The 19,782-nt window shown below is 48.1% G+C and overlaps 9 protein-coding genes across 9 annotated transcripts; 3 read left to right on the top strand and 6 right to left on the bottom strand. All coding sequences in view use genetic code 12, as the record gives it.

Moving 5' to 3' along the window:
• Positions 1 to 370: 370 nt before the first annotated feature.
• DIURU_000208 (uncharacterized protein) lies at positions 371 to 1,843 on the top strand (the record flags this gene model as incomplete). Its single annotated transcript, XM_034154692.1, has 1 exon — positions 371 to 1,843. The coding sequence occupies one exon, from the start codon at positions 371 to 373 to the stop codon at positions 1,841 to 1,843; it is 1,473 nt and encodes a 490-aa protein (XP_034015019.1).
• A 231-nt stretch (positions 1,844 to 2,074) lies between these two features.
• DIURU_000209 (uncharacterized protein) lies at positions 2,075 to 2,596 on the bottom strand (the record flags this gene model as incomplete). The annotated part of the gene is made up of 1 exon (XM_034154703.1): positions 2,075 to 2,596. One exon carries the CDS (start codon positions 2,594 to 2,596, stop codon positions 2,075 to 2,077), a length of 522 nt encoding a protein of 173 aa, XP_034015020.1.
• Positions 2,597 to 3,508: 912 nt separating this feature from the next.
• On the bottom strand, positions 3,509 to 4,945 carry DIURU_000210 (uncharacterized protein; the record flags this gene model as incomplete). Its single annotated transcript, XM_034154715.1, has 1 exon — positions 3,509 to 4,945. One exon carries the CDS (start codon positions 4,943 to 4,945, stop codon positions 3,509 to 3,511), a length of 1,437 nt encoding a protein of 478 aa, XP_034015021.1.
• A 640-nt stretch (positions 4,946 to 5,585) lies between these two features.
• Positions 5,586 to 7,037, top strand: DIURU_000211 (glucose-induced degradation complex subunit; the record flags this gene model as incomplete). Its single annotated transcript, XM_034154726.1, has 1 exon — positions 5,586 to 7,037. One exon carries the CDS (start codon positions 5,586 to 5,588, stop codon positions 7,035 to 7,037), a length of 1,452 nt encoding a protein of 483 aa, XP_034015022.1.
• A 5-nt stretch (positions 7,038 to 7,042) lies between these two features.
• On the bottom strand, positions 7,043 to 7,861 carry DIURU_000212 (25S rRNA (uracil2634-N3)-methyltransferase; the record flags this gene model as incomplete). Its single annotated transcript, XM_034154737.1, has 1 exon — positions 7,043 to 7,861. The coding sequence occupies one exon, from the start codon at positions 7,859 to 7,861 to the stop codon at positions 7,043 to 7,045; it is 819 nt and encodes a 272-aa protein (XP_034015023.1).
• Positions 7,862 to 10,304: 2,443 nt separating this feature from the next.
• DIURU_000213 (mitochondrial 37S ribosomal protein mS43) lies at positions 10,305 to 11,270 on the top strand (the record flags this gene model as incomplete). The annotated part of the gene is made up of 1 exon (XM_034154748.1): positions 10,305 to 11,270. The coding sequence occupies one exon, from the start codon at positions 10,305 to 10,307 to the stop codon at positions 11,268 to 11,270; it is 966 nt and encodes a 321-aa protein (XP_034015024.1).
• Positions 11,271 to 11,770: 500 nt separating this feature from the next.
• On the bottom strand, positions 11,771 to 12,284 carry CMD1 (calmodulin; the record flags this gene model as incomplete). Its single annotated transcript, XM_034154759.1, has 2 exons — positions 11,771 to 12,217; positions 12,282 to 12,284. The coding sequence occupies 2 exons, from the start codon at positions 12,282 to 12,284 to the stop codon at positions 11,771 to 11,773; spliced, it is 450 nt and encodes a 149-aa protein (XP_034015025.1).
• A 759-nt stretch (positions 12,285 to 13,043) lies between these two features.
• DIURU_000215 (apyrase) lies at positions 13,044 to 14,882 on the bottom strand (the record flags this gene model as incomplete). Its single annotated transcript, XM_034154770.1, has 1 exon — positions 13,044 to 14,882. The coding sequence occupies one exon, from the start codon at positions 14,880 to 14,882 to the stop codon at positions 13,044 to 13,046; it is 1,839 nt and encodes a 612-aa protein (XP_034015026.1).
• A 1,167-nt stretch (positions 14,883 to 16,049) lies between these two features.
• Positions 16,050 to 17,213, bottom strand: DIURU_000216 (uncharacterized protein; the record flags this gene model as incomplete). The annotated part of the gene is made up of 1 exon (XM_034154781.1): positions 16,050 to 17,213. One exon carries the CDS (start codon positions 17,211 to 17,213, stop codon positions 16,050 to 16,052), a length of 1,164 nt encoding a protein of 387 aa, XP_034015027.1.
• Positions 17,214 to 19,782: the final 2,569 nt, after the last annotated feature.

Below are 19,782 nucleotides of genomic sequence, written 5' to 3' on the forward strand. Positions count from 1 at the left end.
GCGAACCCAGCAGACAGCAACATGTCTTAAATCAGGGCAATATCACCAGTCTCTCTCTCCTGATGGACAAGCCCAACTCACTAGCCGTTATACTCGTTCTAACAGTCACTGCCGACCCCTTACCCTGTGTGTGGTATGCTCGGTTCCATGCTTTTGGTGGTGGGTCTTCGGTGGGCTCGACCATGCATGCGCACGCTCAGCACCGCACCACCCCATATTGGGAGAAACATAAATACATAGGAACGCCCGGCAGCGGGCCACCCTCCCCAGCGATTGTTCGGCGCCCCTACCCATTGCTACCACCTACACCATCCCTCTTATTCCCAAACTCCCCCGATAAGCCGGTTTATTTTACTCCTCCAGTTGCCGGATGTTGTGGCTCCTCGACGTGGTGGCTGCCCTCATGGAGGTGTCCCTCGGGGCGCTTTCGGTGGCGGTGCACGTCAATAACCCCTTCAACGGGCTGATCGCGACGATGGCGGCGGCGCTGTGGTTGCTAGCCGTGGTGCTGTTGCTGCTGTTGGTGCTCAAATACGTGGCTCGCCCCCGCTCCCCCTGGTGGAGCCAGGCGGTGCTTGTGTGCCAGTTAGTGGCTTTCGCCTTCTTTGTCATTGGTGGCATTGTCATGAATGCCACCGTCTTAACGGCGTGGCGCATCGACCATCTCCACTATAATAAGATCTTCCTGGTGTTCTTTACTTTAATCGTCGTCATTGTCGGTTACACGACTTTGCCGTTACCAAAACACATGTTAACCACAATGTCAGCTTCAGACCAATCGTCGTCAGATGATAGTGATAAGCTCAGCCTTGCTATTACTCCCGACCTCGAAAAACAACACCAACAACAAAAGCATTCCCGCCAGCATCAACAGCACCAAAACCACCAGACTCGCATGGCGCTGGCGGCTACCCAATTACGCCAGCCAGTACCCATTCCCCTGCCGCCAACGACTAATCCCTTAGGCAGCAATTACAACAATATTGACGACTACGAAGTTGAACCGGGATTCGATATCTATCTCCCGCTGGACCGGCGCCACGCTTCGGGAGATACCGACTACGACCGCTACAACTCGCTCTTCGACCTGGGCATCCCCGACCGCCACAGCCCTCATCATACACTGCCTGGTCAACAACGCCAGGCTCGTCCCACTACCAATTTGGCAGCGCTGCCGATGCTGCCCCACAATTGGAGCTTACCACTGTCCAACACCAGTCCCATGCTGTTACCTCCCAGCAGCAATCTGAGCCACCTGCCCATCCGCAAGATGCTTTCGCATACGGCCAAACACGGTCACCTGAACCTGGTGCTGACACTCAAAGGTTATTTGACGGGTAAAACGAAACACCATAAGAAGCTGAGCCTGGTACCGACTACACACTCATACAACTCGTTTGGCTCGCTGTTGACTCTGTACGGTGGTATTAGTGGTGTAGGTGGTGGTGGTGGCCATATAGGGAAGAAGGCGCCGGCGCCACCCTTACCATTAGCGGTATTGGCCCCTCCCGGAGGCATCAGCTACCACCATATGGTCCACCACTCCGACAGCACTACTTCCAGAGGGACGACGCTGGCGTCGGACCTGATCGAGTTCTGGGACGACGACAATCTCCCGCTGCCGCTCCTGTCGCACCTGCCGGTGCCGCTGGAGCTTCAGTGGGCTCCTGGTGGCAATAACGACTCGCTGCGGATTCTGCTGTTGCCATCACAGGTGATTGGCGAGTACGATAAAGAGAAGTGGGACACGATCAAAGCGTTAAACGGGGCGGCGGCGGTTGCTCGACTGAGTCTGAAGCAACTCCGCCCCGTGCTCACCAACGCGAGCCGCAACTCTACGTGATGAAAACCTTTTTAACGACGACACATACATTATTTAGCAATCGACACATTGCATTGATTCCATTGCCTTAATTCAATTTGCCTTTAGGCCTCATCGCAGTATGTTATTATCATAACAAAAACATTGGTGTATGCACGACGCCAAATCGCGCGATGCGTGTGTGCTAAAGCCGTCCCCGAAATCAAATACACCAATTTACCCCTGCGTGGGGTACTTCAGGTCCCGGGCTTCTTAACCACCAGTAGAACCAATACGACCATTAACTTCATGTTCCACGGCTTGTTCAAATTTCAGCGCTGCCATCACTGAGCGAAGTACAGACATCGCCGTCTGGGCGCGGTCGCTGTTTAACACCACAAGCATAAGCATCTGACACACCCGCTCCACTTCCATTTCGTTATTAGTGGCGACATCGAGCCAATTGATCGCCAACGTCAAGTGAGGCTTTGCTGCCACAAACGCCGCCAACGTCTCGTGAATAGCTCGATAAAAGACAAGCGTATTTAACGGGATGGTCAACGCTTGTTGCGACACGTGAGGGGCTCCCGGATTGGCAGTAGCAGAAGCAGAAGCAGAAGCGGCGGTGGCGGCGTTAGGACGGTTTTGCACCGGTAGCGGCTTTACGTACTGGTCGGGGACAATCTCGGCGACAATGAGGTAGAGGGCAAACGGGTCGGCAAATACGCGTGTAGTAATGGGTACGGGTAAATGGGGGAGCTTCTGGAGCCACTTAAAGCTCGGCAGCAGCAGCATATTAGTGGAGTGTTGTTGTTTTTTGGTGGCGAATGTCGACTTATATAGGGTGGGGTCGTCGGTTGTCGCAGCAGGTGTTTTACATCATGTAGGGTGGGGTGGGTGCCCCCTCCCCCTGTATCAGCCAACCACCTGAACCAACACCAAGTATAAAAGCACTCGTCGAGTCTTATTTAATCTATAATAGACTGTGTTGGTTATGACAGTGAAAACACGAGTCATTGAGGTGTCAAACATCAATTTATACAATTATTCTCGGGATATTCGCGATTGCCTAAAGCGGCTCAGTGTGGTGCGGGGCCAAGTGGTGGAGACCACGAGGAGATTAGAGGTCACTACCGATACCGACGAGCTTAACCGGTACTCGACGTTATTAGCGTCACAAAGGCAATGGGTGGGTAAAGTGAAGTGTTTCAGTGACACTTGTCTCAGGCTTGACCAGCAGCTGTGGCATTTACAACATTTGACTCACCTGACGAGAAGGAAATACCATACGCTAGCGATGAAAGCAAGGTGGACGTTTTGTAAGTGTTATGAATTGGAAACGCTTTTAAATGAGGCGTTAGATGAAATGGGAAGGGCTCTTTCCAGGAGTCTCAATGATTCGGCATTGGTACCTTTAGCTAAGCCTATAACTACTACCCCGTGATTGGAAAAGCTTAAATATCATATACCAAGTCTAATCTGATTCCTCTTAGAGTTGAGAGTTCACAAAATACATGGCTTACAATTATATGGCTTACAATTATATCGATTAAAATAGACTCCATCTCATCATCGATTCCAAAACAATATAATCACCTGATTCACGTCTCAAGTTTAGTCGCAAATAACTCATAAAAGTTATCAAACTACACTATTTCATATGGGTATCGCGATTACTAACTACTCATAAAATCAAAAGAAAAAGCACTAAGAATTACTCACTTTCTGGAGCCAGTTGACTGCCGCCCTCAAACCCCTCCGGGTTTCCGCCTTCACTTGTTTCCACGTCGCCTCTAACGCCGGCCACCGGGCATGAACGTACACTAACGCCGCCCGCCGCCGTTTCCACCCGCTGATAATGCGGTGCGCCTGGTACGTCAACCACACGCGCGTTTCCGCCCGGTGCGCCTCCCACTGATGGCACTGGTGGGAGACTTGGTGGAGTAGGCGGTGGGCGCCCACTTGACTCCGATTAAGTAACTGAGTCACATTGCTTCGTAATTGCTTAGTAAGCGGAACCACTTGGCCATGGTAAATTTGGCATAAAGTAGCCTTAGCGGTGGGGAGCTCCTCGTCCCGGTACACTTGCCATTGGCCTTGAAGCCATTGAGTAGTGGTGGTGATTGCCCGAGTCAGTTTGCGACGGAACCGGTTAACCGCTACCACCGACTGGTTTTGAGCCCGGGCCACCACTGAGCGCCAAGAGACCTGATTTAACTGGGCCATCCACTGGTCCACCCGTTTCACCTTCGCCGGCGGCGCCAGCGCCGGCGCGTGGCCAAGCCGCACCATCTGCTCCCACACCCGCCGCGCAGGCAGCGCCGGCGCCGGCGCCGGCACGTAGATGACGTCATCGAAGATCCGCTCCACCTTCTCCCACCCACCGGGGGCCACCGGCGCCGGCTGGGGACATAAGTGGTGCTGCAATATCGGCATCGTCACCATCGTCGCCGCCACCACCACCCCCAAAATCACCGCCCCCGCCAAAAGCGTGAAAATCATGAAATTGTCGTAGGCGGTGACCAAGTAGTACCAGCGCGACCACGGGCGCCGGCGGCGCTGCTTGGCGCCGTGATCCAGCCCCGTTTCATGGTCCAGATCGTCGTCGGGGACGACCATAAGCTTACTGGCGTAGGCCGAACGGCAATTAGCGCAACGCGTGGTGGCGATAGAGGGTCTGGCGGGGGCGTTAGTGGTGGTCTTCATGGCGGTTTCATTATCGTCGCTGTCGCTATTAGCGCTCAGCGACGGCGTCAGGGCATCGGCGCTTGCGTCAGCGCTTGCATCATCGCCAGCGCCGGCACTAGCACTAGCGCCGCTGGCGCTGTGGCCAAGCGATTCAAAGTACTGGATCTGGGACGCCACCGGCGGTGAGCCGCTGCCACCACTGCCAGCGCTGCCAATGCTCTGGGATAAGGTGCTGACGCTGGTTTCGCCGGGCAGCAGTGGTAACACGTACAGCGCCAGCACCAGCAGCAGGGTTTGGTGGGAAGAGGCGGCGGCGCTGTTGGCGCTGTTGGCGCTGGCGCTGGCGCCGTCGCTCAGGGCGCCCTCGGCGCCCGTGGCGCCGTCCTCATGGTCGCTAGCGGTGCTGTCCAGCGAGGAGAACACCACCCAGTCGTCGTCGTTGTCGAATGATGACATGAAACCTGTTTCAAATTAAGTAGTGATAAAACTTGGGTCAGGTTTGTACCTGAGTGGGTGGTTTCGGGTGGGTTGGTTTTGTTCGTGGCTGTTTGCTCGTGATTTTGACCGGTTTAATAGGGGGGGCACTAGCTCATAACAGGGGGGCAAAAAAAGGTGATCTCCCGGGTGGCAACCGCAGCATCGTCTCAGGCAACGGAGCGAGGGGGAGGGGGGGCACGAGGCTGAGGGGAAGGCGTGTAAGCAACTGCTACAATGGGCTTGTTTATGGGGCTACAAATCGGGGGTGGTTTCATATCGTGTGTCAGGTAGCGTTTCACGAGGGGTTGTTTCATCGGGCGTTTAGGATATGCCGGTTGTCGTGGCCACGGACCACTGTAGATATCGATGATCACTCATTTATTTGAGGCAAGGAGGCGAGTGTGGCCCGGGGAGGCTAGGGAGACAGAGGGAAAAATTAGATAAAGGTGATCGCAGGGGACCTGGGCTGCGTAACCGGCGTGAACATTCACGGATAGCGTCGGAGTGCGGACGGTCTGCCACCAAAACTCCGACAACTATTGCCTATTTTACAAAGTGAACGCCACTGGCCGCGCGCGCTACCATTTACCCCCCCACTAATTAATAGTCACCATCCACCATGGACGTTTCCGTCAATTTCCACGTGGCGCTGAGACAACTGCAGTTTCGGGTGCCGCTGGAGCTTATCCGCATCAACTTCAAACACGTCCAGCGGCTCATTGAGAAGCAGCGGTTGGCGGTGGACGCCGAAGTGGCAAAAATTAAAGCCGCCGACTTATCGCCGCCAGAACGGCTAGCGGCACTCAGAAAGACCATACGGGGGTTTGAAACGTTTCAAAAGAAGCTCAGACAGGCGTTGGATAAAGACCGAGACTACCACGCCCGTCTAGAAGCGAGAAGAGCCCATCTATGCCAACTTGCTCAATGGGCCAAACCGAGCCCCGACGGCGATATGGTGCTTAATTTACACAACCCCAACTTGATCCAGTGGTACCGGGCCGAGCACATGGCTCTAATTGTCGATTATTTGATTAAATCGTACGTTCCGCCGCTGCCCCTGCTGACTTCTGGAAAACGGTTTAAGAGCGATTCCGAGAACCTGGGCCTCAAATTATTGGCCTCCATCAAAGATAACTACCCGGGCTTGGATAAGCTCATTGACCACGATATATTTGCTCTATTTAACCGGATATTTGTCCTGATTGTCCAAGAACACGATTTGGATTTGGTTGTGGCCTGGTTCAACGATAACAAATCGTTTCTCAAAAAGAACCATTCGAACCTTGAATTCGAAATAAACTACTGTAAGTTTTTGCTGTTGATTGACCAAGGAGAAGTGAAACAGGCCATTGTCTACAGCCAGACCCATTTGCTGGTATACCTGAACCGCGACCACTATGGCGACGGGGGTCAGGCGATGTACGAAGCCAACCTGGCGAAATTGAAACACATCGGTGGTTTATTGGTCTACGTGCTGATGAAAGAGGAACCGCTGGGGGAGAAAGTGGCGCTCATGCCCCGCTACCGCCAGTACCAGCAATTGCTCAGCAACGAGCGGTGGGTGCTGCTTTCCCAGTGCTTCATGGATAACTTTAATCAGCTCTATGGTATCCCCCATCATTTCCCGTTATACACTTACCTTTCTGCCGGGCTTGTGACCCTCAAGACAAAACTGTGCTATCATAACCACACCAATACCATTTTCGGCAATCAAGCCAATGGTAGTGGCCACAACACACCCGCTCATGACGTGTGGGGGATGGTTGACCGCAAATTCAGGGGCCCCAACCACTACTACCACGCGCTTAAGAAAATAAACCATTGCCCCGTGTGTCTGCCGGAATTGTTCCAACTCGCTCGTGGATTACCCTACGCTCAGCTCATTACCAACGTGTTCAACAATCCGTTTAAGCTTCCCAACGGCAATATCTATCCGTTTGATAAGCTCTTGGCTCCACTGGATAACCACTTGGACGAGAAGAGTATCTTGCTCCGAAAGAATAGCATCAAGGATCCGTTGACCCACCAAGTGTACAACATCAGCGACTGCGTCAGGGTATATCCAGCCTAGTCCGTTTAGTCCTTTTGGTCGTTTTTATCGTCTTTTGGTTCTCTAGGGACAAACACATAGGTGCGGGCCAGGCGCTCTTCTGCTGGTTTAGTGGTATCCCTCATTGAATTAGTACGACGGTGGTGATAGCCAGGGTATAATGACCAGCCAAATTTAACCAGACGGTCCACTTGGAGCCCCAAATCGCGGGCAAGCCGTTTCAGTTGCCAGGAGTCATACGGTTCTCCGTCAAACAACGAAAGCATGATCCGCCAGTTCTTAACGAAATAACCACTCGACTCAGGAGCAGCAGTGAGCAATTCCCGAGCGCTTTTGAAGTATTCCAGCACGAGGATCTGATGGTCGCGGATATTACGCGCTTGGTCCTTAATCCCTTTACCGGTATGAGGGAAGTTGAACACCACGACATTAACGTCTAAGGGTTTCTTCTTAATCTGCAACAGCTGGCTAAGCTTGGTGGCATCGATATTGTGCAATACCTTCACCCCCAGCAGAATAAGTTCGGCCACCGTGGCCTCAGCCCCGGCGTATTTCGCCACCACGTCCTCGTAAGAGTCGTACGAGGTTGCCACAAGATTGGTGGGCACGACAAACCCTTGTTTGACCACGCTGAGAGCAAAGGAGAAGTCCCCCTCGCCCACTAATAAAACTTGGTCGTCTTGGTGCCAAGGGCAAGTGGGGGCCTGGGACGCCTGGACACGCTGCGGTTTGGTCTTTTTCCCTTTCTCCGGCACCACTTTCGCCGCCTGCTTCTTCATCATCCGCTCCTGGGCCACGTGGCGGGCCAACGCTCCCTTGAGCCCTTTGCCCTTACCCTTAGCCATCGCGATGAGCCTCCCCCGCGCCCTGCGGCTCAAGTGTAGTAGGAGGAGGAATTTGATGATAATAACGATAAATAGCCAAATACGATATAAAAGTTTAAATTAGTCAATCTAGAGTTTCAATCACATTCATTGAGATGATGTTTGAATGGCACAATTGCTGTTTTGCCCTAGGTTTATAAACTGAGACTTCGTGGGCAATGACACTGGCTAAGGGAGTTGTTGAAGAACTAGATGAGAACTGGTGCTCATCTTCAAAGACAATTCATAATTGAACCTCTGGAAAAATCTTGAATAGATTGAAATTGGCGATGTGGAGTTGGTTGAGATTGACCATAGTGTTCTTTAAGGGTGCGAATGGCTAATCAAGACTCTAAGTATGGTAAACAAGCAAGTTACAATTCAGATTTTACTTTAAAAAAACCCAAGATTTGAACAATAGAAACCATGACTATCTTTCAAAAAAAAAAATTAGTCTAGGCTCTACTAGGATGATTGAATCCTGAGTACAGAATGGAGGGTATCCTAATCCAACAATCCAACAAGTTGCAAAGATTATATTTATTTTATCGTAATCAAAGTTGAAGTTAATCAGAGCTTATACATTTGTTCAAGTAGTTTCAGTTAGGTTATTCATGCTTCAGTCAGCTCCCCAGTGTATGAACTTCCATCGAAAAGGTGACCCATCATTACTATCACCTTTGGGATGTCTAGACAGCCGATAGTAACTAATCGATCGCTTGAAAACTGTCTCTTACGGGTCGATCAGATATCGGATACCGCCTATGATGAACTCCGCCGTGTGGAGAGCCGCAAATGTGGTGTAGTCAACCCTCCATGCTACGATGATGGTCTGGGGACCTGGCTGCACCATGACAATCGCTTGAACATGAAAGAAACCGTGGTGTAACAGCAAACAGTAGTGTAAACAGTAGAACAGCAAATCCATGGCCCAATAGTTGCAATTTTGGTGGGATCCAGGGTATTCAGCAAGTCGCGGGCAACTTATCATAATAGTAGGGTACTTGCCTCGCAATAGCAATCAATGAGCGTCGTCGTCAATCCATACCAACTCGATGTTGTTGATCGTGTCGTTGGCTGGTGGTGAACTTCAATTAGAGGAGCGTTGATTTCAGTAATCAAGTAATTGCTCAACTCATAAATGAGAAGCTTCCAGTCAAGTTTTGATGATGAAAACAAAAGGAAATTAGTCGCCCTTTTATAGACCAAAATGGTGATGAGAGGATATTACCCAAAATGCACACCGTCGGCAATGGGACAAGGAATACAATGAAGAGCATTGTCCCCCCATCCCCCAACCATTCTCTTAATCCGCGTCCATAGGATGTTGTCTTTGATGCGGAACACAAGACGTAACAAATATCCTAGAGCTTTCTTGTATGTTTGACCCTCCAACGACAAGTGCCAATCGTATTTGTCCGCCTTCACGTATCAGTCAAAAGGTAGCAATTCAAGGATAACAAGCAAAAGGGAGTAATCACAATAGGGGGCAATGCCTTGTTGTCAACAATTTGTTGAGAGCAGTTTGTTCCCGTTGAAGCAATGCACGAAACAGTTACACACGGTGTCCATCAGGCAGTCAAATAAAGACGACCAAACAGACGCCTCCATCAAGTTTCCTTAATGCCTCACTCTGTGGTTCGTTTTCAGCTCAGATTTCTCGGTTTTGCCAAATATATCGCCACCACGCTCGTACCATGGCTTCCGCCGTTTCAGGTGATTCAACCATCAAGAGTCCATCTCATAAAAGGCCGTCCATTGAAACAGCTCATCAATCAACCATCAAAACCTTTTTGTCAAAATTTTCATTGATGTAATTTTTGACCTTGGCTGGGTTCGGAGTTGCGAGGTTGAGTAAGCCGCGCGGTGGGCGAGAGTTGGCTACCCAATGTAGTAGATCTCGATTGAAAATCGAAAAAATGTAAATTCAATTCTTCCTAGACTGATTTGAAGTACGTTTCAAGTCTGTAGGCAAACACTTCTTTTGTCTTACAAATTTTTCATCTAGACTTGATTCGTACTATGAAAGCTTATTCTTCTTAGAAATCTGATTCAGCCCGAACAACCATATTCGATTATGAGTTTCTAAGGCGATTTCCTTGACATATATGTAAAACACTTGTCTGGGGATGAAAACGATAAATCAGCTACGAAACTTCTTCAGGGACAAATTGATTTTGCAATCACGTTCATCTACCCGTTCACCACAAATTAAGTATGCTCATTAAGTATGAGTCTCATCAAAATCTTGAAACTTCACACAACTTCAAACAAGTCATTCATTCGAAAACAAAACCTTTACAAATCAGTAACAAAATTTCACCCACCGACTCAATCTCCAAAATCCACCTCCTTTACTTCAACCAACGTCCCCCACCAAAGCTTACCACAACGGTGCGAAATTTTCACATCGCACACCACCAAGATGTTGAAGACGAGCGTCCGGGGATTACACTACCGGCTCCCGCAGCTCGGCAGCGTCAAGCTGGCCGAACGGGGTTTGCCGGGTCTCTTTCTGCCTGCCACGGTGTCCCAGTTGTGGTTCGACCGCTCCCAGCAGGTGCTTTCCCGGTTAAACCGCGCCCTCGAAGATACGGCGCTGACGACGAAGGACGACATGCCGTTGCCGGAATTAATCGAAGACACGATGAAACACGCCGGCCACCGCGACGTCAACGTCCACGCCACTTTATTATACAACTCGCAGTTCTTCTTTGACTCCCTCCGCCCGCAACCGGACCAACCCGTGAAAAAGGCTCCCTATGCGGCGCTTTTTGAAACTCCCACCGTCGAATTTACCAACCAGCCGACGGAACCGAGCCTTGTTAAATGGATTAACGACTCTTTCGGTTCGGTAACCGAGTTACGGACGCTTTTGCTTAATCTGGCTCAAGCTATCAATGGTGACGGCTACGCGTGGCTTGTGGCTGTCCCCCAAGTGAAGATGGGTACCGGTGCTACTACTTACCTGGAGCTTGCGGTGATGAACACTTACGGTGCCGGCTACGTCGACGACGCCGTGCGGGGCGAGCGCCTCGATAAGATGGCGATGGCCCGCGCCCAAGTGGAGGCTGAACGCCGCCAAAAGCAAGCCGAACGGAAACAGCAGAACGAGTTTGACGACGATGTGGTCGCCCCCGTCCCCGAGCTGTTGCTGGAAGGCGACCGCCGCCAGCTCGGCACCCAGCACGAGGCCGAGTCCGCCATCGGCGCCTTTGCTGGCCGCCGGGTGCTCCCCTTGGTGGCGCTCGACGCGCTGCCGCGGGCGTACCTCGGCGACTACGGGGTGTTTGGCAAGCACCACTACTTGAAGAACGCCTGGGAATGCATCGACTGGGACGTGGTGGCGCTGCGGGCGCCGGTGCGGGTGCTGACGGCAGTCATGCACTGATCTTGTATATATTAATGGCCAGCAATGGTCAATACACACTCATACGGACGAGCAATGGACTATTCCAGCATTGGTGGACTCTTAACTGTCTACTCCATCATCCAATGGACACGATGAACTATCAATTAATGGATTATTCCAAATCTGAATTCAATGAATATCAAATGTAGTCTTTGAAGTAAACTATTGTGAATATAATTGAAGCTCATATGATTCTATCGCTCAGACGTTTAATCATTTCGTGTTGTAAGTGATAGAGGTCAAAGTTAACTATATTCCAATTTTACACTACAATTCCAGTTGACGGTTAACAGATACCTGTTTGCAACCTGTTTGCCACTGTTTCATCTCATTACCATATATTTAGAAGCAAAGTATAATTGGCGTATACCTTAGGAGATAAGCGTAAATCATAACAAGCTATGTTACCATCCTAAGCGACGTCAAAATTTCTGACGGTAAATGCCTACAGTTGGTTGATTCACTCGTTATTCGTATCATTACTTAGCGGCCAACAACATGGTGAATTCCTGGATGTCAATCTCGCCGTCGTTGTTGGTGTCGGCCTCCTTGATCATCTGGTCGACGTCGGCGTCGGAAAGCTTCTCGCCAATCAGCGTGAGCACGTGTCTGAGTTCAGCAGCAGAGATCTTGCCGTCGCCGTTACGGTCAAACACCTTGAACGCCTCAGCGATCTCGGCCTCCAGGTCGGTGTCCTTCATCTTGCGCGCCATCATCGTCAAGAACTCCGGGAAGTCAATCAGGCCGTCGTTGTCCATGTCGACCTCGTTGATCATGTCGGTGAGCTCCAGCTCCAGCGGCGTCTGCCCCAACGAGCGCATCACCGTCCCCAACTCCTTCAGCGTGATCTTGCCGTCCAGGTCCTGGTCGAAAAGCTGGAACACGTCCTTGAATTCCTTGATTTGTTCGTCAGAAAGCTTGTCAGACTAGTCGTTAGTGGTTGCTCCTTAGTGAGATATCCTCCTGGGGAAGGTGGTCGTCGTTACTTACCATTGATTGCGGTGTTGACGTGTTGCTAGAAGAATTTGCGAATATCGTCTTTGGTGATCTCTCCTGCAGACAAGCCACGGGTCCTTGTTGGCACACCCGTCACGAGAATGACCCGGCTAAGCCTTGCTGAGAATTTCACCCGGCGAGGCAACTAAAGCAGGAACACGGGGCAAAATAGAATAGGGTGATTAAATCTATTTTTAGGAAACAAAACTTCGGCAAACACTCATCCACCTTATCCTACATAATCTCTTGAAAATTTACTCGAGGATCAGGGTGACAATTATTAGCTCGGTGTCGACATAACCGGCGCGCACGCGTGTTCTTTTAACCACGAGTGTCGCCGACGTTTTTTTTACGAAAAATGAGTGGTAAGTTTCTCTATCATTCTTCTATGTTTAGCAGCCACACTTGTGCTAAAGCCTAAATTTAAATGGGACGAGTTAGGGCTCTTTTTCTTGGGAAAATCACAACCGTAATCCTCAATTAATAATGGCGCTAAAAGACGTCGATCATACGATCCGTGACACAAAACCAGAGGGAGCGGTGGATCACAAAGCCCCGGTTTCGTTTAGTCCGAGGTGGTAACTGACCTTTGAAGTGGTGAGAATGACATACGCGTTGTTTTGAGGTCGTGTCCCACCCAGGTTGGGCTAGACTAGTATAGTTTGAAGACTATGTATAACTAATTACATTAAAGTACATAACTCGTATCGTCAATCACATGTAGTTAATGTCAATGTCTAGAATGTTTGTAACCGTTTAGTCGTGATGGATATCCTCTTTGGAGGCATTATTGGATGTGAACAGTCTCATGGGGAACGGACGCAGAAGGAACGCTGCCAGTGCCAGACGAGGAAGGGGAACTTCCTCAGCCAAACTGATGGTCAGCCGCGTCCGAAGGAATTGCAGTTGAGGCCCAAGCATCGGCAGCAGCCGGACCAGCGGCAGCGACGAGTGCGGCGGCACCAACCCTTCCTCCAAATTGATCGCCGCCGACTCGTACTGTTGGTACGCCAGCTGGGCTTTGAAGAGGCGGCGGAACTTATCGCCAAACCGTTTCCCTTTAGTCATCACCCGCTTTACGGCTTGAGGACGACGATGCCAAATAACTCCTAAAATCACCACTAGCATAATTAAAGGGATTAACGAGATGCTGTGACTTTTCGTGGGATTGGGTAAACCACGGACCATTTCTCCACCACCACCGATAAACCGTTTACCGCTAATTGATGCCGGATAAATCCCAACTGCCAGCTCATTATCCACATTAGGCTGGTCTTCAGCCGAGGGCGGCACTTGCAGCGACGCAAACAATACCATCTTCCCCAAAGTCCACGAGATCTCGTCGCCGTCGACGTCCAGAGCCAGCAGAAACGCCAGCGGCACTTTCTCGTGGGTGACGGCATCGTCGGCGTGGCCAGCGACGTCTTCGCTGATGTCGATGCCTAACCGAGGCAACAGGAACCCTTCGTGGAGCACTGATAACACCCACAGCGCTTTGAAACAGGCTTTAGATAGGAACTTTTCCGGGTCTAACCCGTTATAGCCTCCAGCTTCATGGTTGGCAATAATCTCTTTCCACTCACTTTCACAATACTGTTTCACCTTCTCGTTAAACACGTGGTAGTTATATTCGCCTCCCAGGCCAAACACGTCGTTGGCAGTGTACCAGTACTCACTAACCCCGACAAACTTATCCTTATCAAAATCAAGTTTAGGGGCATGGATCCCGTTAAATAAACACGGCTCTTCCTTACACGGAATGTGCTTATTAAGTAACGGGTAGATGGTACGCATACACGCGTCGTAGTTACCCACACCCGCCACCGTTACCCCGTTATGAGTGGTGGAAGCGCCGCGAGGCATACACGCATCGTACACCGTGGTAGCACCAGTATCGGGACGCAGCGACTGAACCAATTGATTCAAGTAGGTTTCACGAGCGACGTTGGCACCAAAGCCGAGCCACGTCTCCACGAATACTCGCCATTTAGATAACAGGCCATCAGTATTGCGAAGCACCACCGTCGATATATCTTCATTATGGCGTTCCACTTCCTCAGGATTGCTTGGAGCAAACGCCACTTGTGTCAGAGCCCCGCCCATATCCATAAACCCCACCGTCAGGCTATTATTGCTTCCATCTAAACCGTTCATCAAATAGTTAAGGGCGAGCCACCCGTAGGTCCCTTCAGTCTCTCCGTCAATCACCTGGACAAAATCATCACACTCTCCGACGTGAAACAGTGTGTGTTGCTTTAACGATGAGCAAATGGTCGATGTCAACTTGTTTCTCTTATCTTCGGGTAAAAGCCTCATACCGGCCGTAGCAAGCACAAATACGGGAGTTTCAGCGTGGGCCGCCAGCGGGATCCTGGCAGCAGCAAACTCCATCAACTGCTGGTAGTGCTGGCTCCATACTTTTCCTGGGGAGTCAGCAAACGACAGCACCCCGGGGGAGATCTTTATGTGCCAATCCAGCTCGTGGGTGATGCGGGGCGGATGGGGAGGGCCTTCGTCGTTGTCTAGGTGCCACTGGTAGATCTGGAGCCGCAGGCCCAGCGACCCCAGGTCGACAACAATGCCGTACTGGGTCATGACCAACGTGGCCTTCAAACGCGACCCGCGCCCCGATGACGTAGTGGGTGGGGAACCCGAGATGAGATTAAATTTGAGGAAATTTTGCAGTTTCGAATCAGTTGGTGGTGTCGATTGAGGACTATTGAAGCTTTTGGTTGTTTTTTGATTTTATTTTCGGTAATTCAGTTAGTCTTGACTCGCGTCTCATAGATCACATATTTGAAATTGGTAAAAGGGTACAGCGTGAAATTAAACGTATACGATTCGGTTCTGTAATGATAACAGTTATAGGACGTAGTGATGAAAGTTTTAGGTATTATCCCTTTGAACTCGTCGAGTAATAAACCTTTCTTCGCGATGGTGATCTGACGAACGGCTAAAACCGACTTCGAAATTAGTGGTATAGCTGAAATTTGTAATCCGTTATCAACTCCGTGATTGTGAAAATTGCTAGACGATTCGTATATGTTGCAAACGTTCGTGGTTCGTGTCGATTTGAATACTTGTATCAAAGTTGACGAAACATTTTGGAGAACAAATAAGTGAAATGTTGACTGACGTAAAGTCTTATATGACGTCCAAATTCGAACCTATATTGTATAGTTGAAATCACATCAATTTATGAAGTTTCGTTGTTAAAATCTTATTGTCCTGAATTTAATAGACGAATTGATAACCACTGTCAAATCTCAATTTTTGTAAAGTGTGCAACATTAATCCATAAACCTGTACTAAGAGTTGAACAACTTTCTCGCTTACAAAACTTCAACTTTGAGAACAGAATCAAATTTCTAAATCTGAGATATAATTTCTTAGCATTCAAAAGTTTGCTACTTCACAAATGAATTTACTGTTATTGAAATTCGAGTGATTCCAAATTTTCTATTTCGAACTATTTTACAGTCGGAATCATCCTTATCATTGACTGGGATTGAAAACTTGTAAAATCCAGGTTTGTGCAAAAATGTTCATTTTCATAATCTGTATTTCGTGGATTGGGATTGCAAACTTACAGAATTGAGGTTATGCGAATTGATAAACCAATTCTATAATTTTATTAACTGGGAACGAAAACTTGGATAATTCGAAATCTACAAACGGTTTGAAATTCTCTATATGTAAATGAGGTCTATTGCTTAGTTTATTGCTGTATGTTTCGTTTATCATGGTCATCGTCAATGTTTATCATGGGGTTGGTTTAGGCTCAGAAATTTTGGAGAAGAACTCCTTAACGTTATCTGCCGTCACCACTTCGCCGTTAGTAGCAAACGGAGTCAAAAAGCTTTTGAGTTTCTCTCTCATTGTGGCGTATGCCTCCAACCCTTTAAGTGCTTGTTCCTTGGGGAGTGATTGTAATGCTTCGGTACCCATATCCACCACGTCGCCCTCATCGTCATCATTAGGCGGTTCATAAACCGGATCAGCCTCAAACAAATGGCGTCTGATTTTGAGGAATTTTGCTAATCCTGTATCAGGTTTAGTTTCCACCACCTTTTCAAGTTCACTTCGAAATCCTGGTTTAAGAAAGAAGTTTACGTCGTCATTCCGCTTGCGACGTTTACCGCTGACGTCACCTTCACCGAGCCATTCCAGAACCAGCTGAGCAGGGCGATGGGGTTTTTCAAACGCTAGAGCCACGTCACGAAGCTCGAGAAGCAGGGGGAAGGCAGCCACACACTTCCAACAAATGAACGCGTCAAAATCACTGTACTTGGGGAAATGGGGAACTTGACTAACATCATCATCGTCTTCAGTATTAGCATTTTTAGATTTCAGTTGTCGGAAAAGGCCCTGTTTAAACCCCAAAATACACTCTTCGTGGTACCAGTCTTCGCCACACTCTTCGCCACAAAAACACTGGATCATATTGCCATCATCGGGATCATAAGGTTGTCGACAGTCACAAAAGGTACCACTAAAATTATGGTTATATTGGTTTGACAGAGCCGGAACGTCTTCTCCGGCCCCAATCTCCACCTCCCGAAACGGTTTGCTCAGTGTAGAAGCGTCGATTGACCCCGTACGAGGCCGCAACACTTGTTCCCCAGTGTCCTTCCCTCGTTGGCGAAGAACACACGCCTTCGGAGTCTTTGTCGTTCCACAGTCACACACAAACTGCCGTTTAGCGAATAACTCGACGATTTCGTGGTCAGCGTGGCACTGAATCGAGCACAGATAGCATACACCCACGGGAGTATCGTCAGAACCACAGGTGACACAGGCAAACACTGGCTGTCTCAACTGACCTTTGGCAAACGTACACTCGTCGGGAGCATAGGGCATGAGCTCCTTGGCCTGCCGTTCCAAATCCTCCTGGGTTCGGATATAGTCGACGGCGGTGATCGACATGGCCTGGGGGTAAAGGAGATAGAGTGGTGGCGCGCGCCTTGGTGAGTCGCGTCTAGAACGGACCTCTCCGACATTCCCGGCGTCGCTAGTGACGGAAGTGTCGGAAATTGATGATTTTAAAGTTCGACAAATCTACTTAAGTAAAATGATCGAACTGTGGTGTTCATTGTTAAGTATTCCCGTTATACGTGGTACATTTGGCTTTTAGTTTTTGGTGGTTATGAGAACCTGAACCTTCGCATGAACTTTCAAAATTCAAATTTTCAAACTTTGGATTCAAAATTCAAATTCGATTTTCAAAAACCAAATCGAAAGTTACGAATTTTCAAAACTAGCCTCAAATATGGGTTATTTTTGATAATCGAAAGAGTTTTTCGAATAGTTTTACTTAGTGTTTTTAAGCCAATTGGATTTGAATTTTACACTTAACCAGTTATATTATTGCTGTAGGGTTCAGTAGAAGATCACTAGATATTAGTTTTACTAAATTAAGAACCTGATTTTAAATCTTTCAAATTTGATTTGAACTCGCTTCACTTAAAGGTGCTATGCGTTTGTGAGAGAAAATTGTGGAGTAGAGAGCGCACACGCGAATAACTATCAAACTTCACCTGTTTTCTATGAACACAGTTTGATCCCAATTACAAACTACACCTGATGACTTGACCTTGTTGACATTATCCCATATTGAACCTGAATCTCAAAAATGAATCCCTGGCACATTTGCCATTACTTGCTCTCATGAGTAATACCGTCCGGGTATTAAAGCGTTTGTTCAAAAACCATTGGTTTCCAAAGCTTTAAGCAAAGCTTTCGAAATGGTTTGCAATGTGAAACTTCATGAAAGCATTTTCGAAAGGAAAGCTTATCTATAATGAAGGTTTTGGTAACGTTTTGCAAACCTACAATGGTGGCCGTATCTTCAGGGGCGGGTTTGGTGGAAGCGGTATACAATGTTGCAAATGATACCATCCAATGTCCATATGGATACTCTCCACATCTATTTTGCCTACAACTTGAAGACTCAAAATCTGATGCTTTAAGTTTATCAGCATTGTGGTGCCAGATCGTTTGGAAAATATACTGATGTCGATGAAAATATCAACAAGACTTACAAAGGAATCACTGCTTTTGTGTTGCAAAACATAAGTCAATTGAACTTGGCTGTATTCTCTTTGACGTACACGGTGTACGTGAAACAGAGGTTATGAAAGCCAACAGAATCAAATGAGTAGGTCCATTAATCTCAAAAGCAAGTCAGTTCTTATAAGGCCTTGTATTTTGGATGAAGACATCTGGCTACCATACTTATGTTGGCTATACTTCGAAATGAATTTCGGGAAGTTTCGTTTCGTCGTATTGTACAAGAATATCGATGATTGCGAGTGCAATATGTTTAAGACTGTCTACCTTTCGGATTCTCATCCTGTTCGAAACGTCCATCAAGATTTGATGAACTTTTGTAAGTTTGAGCTTGAGTCAAGGAAAATAATCATCACGGAGTTGATATCTTTGAAAACATCTTCGTAATGATTTTCTTTGACTACTTGATATATCCAACTGTTGTGAACCTGTTCAAGCAACCCCGAACCGAAAATACCCGTTAATCTTTTCTTTGGGTAAGTTTGTGGCGTGTTTGGAATGAATGCTTGACTAATCATAATTGCTCAAAAGACCTTGTATCATTTTGTATTCAATGCGCCGAAGCTCATACTCTATGGACTCATGCAAAAGCTTTACCTTGTGGCCTTTACGTTTTGAATCTATACCATTCACGATTGTTTAAGAAATGTTTGTGATCCTTTTGAATTGGGGTCTTATTCTAAACGCCTTGGCCGTAAAACACTATGGCAGTGAGTCTTACGGTCATTGGTGTTGTCTAATGATTTCAGTGATCTTGCATGATTGTGGAACAAAGCCATAACTTTTGTTACGACATGTCCATCGCTCTCCAATTGCAACATTCCGATTTAATGAAGCTGAAGCAAGACCCATTTCATTTCATACGCTGCTGGTTTTTAATGAATTGGTCATACTCCACAAATCCTGATAAATCTCCTCATGTTTCAGAAGTTTCAAATTGCCTTGATACTTTTGGCAAAATTTGCCACTCACGGCGCGATTGAGATGATGTCTGTGAACATCTTCTCGTGTTTCGAAAGTTTCAACTTCCCTCGATACCTTTGACGAAGTTTTGAAAAATACGGGGTTCAAAATGATGTGGACGTGTTTTGAGCTCTTTGTTGGTTATTGAACGCCAGGCATTTTATGAGTTGATGATGGATGCTTTTTCGGTGCTAAACAAAACTCTAGAGGTTCATGGTTGGGTGCCGATAAACTTTGCGTCGAATTCAAAGTTCAGGGGGAGGTTTTCAGTCAATGATCTTACACAAACATAGTGAATCACTACATGACTGATAATTCAAATTATTCCTTAACAATTCAAACTTTTCGTCGTGTAAGACTTTAATTCCGATTTCATCTTCATGAATATAGCAAACGGGTTAGATGTAATACATGATTGACTTGTCATAAGACAATCTCTTTCTGAACGTAAGAGTCGGAAAGT

Source organism: Diutina rugosa, assembly GCF_008704595.1.
Source record: "Diutina rugosa strain CBS 613 chromosome Unknown scaffold39_size132508, whole genome shotgun sequence".
Taxonomy (NCBI): Eukaryota; Fungi; Ascomycota; class Pichiomycetes; order Serinales; family Debaryomycetaceae; genus Diutina; species Diutina rugosa.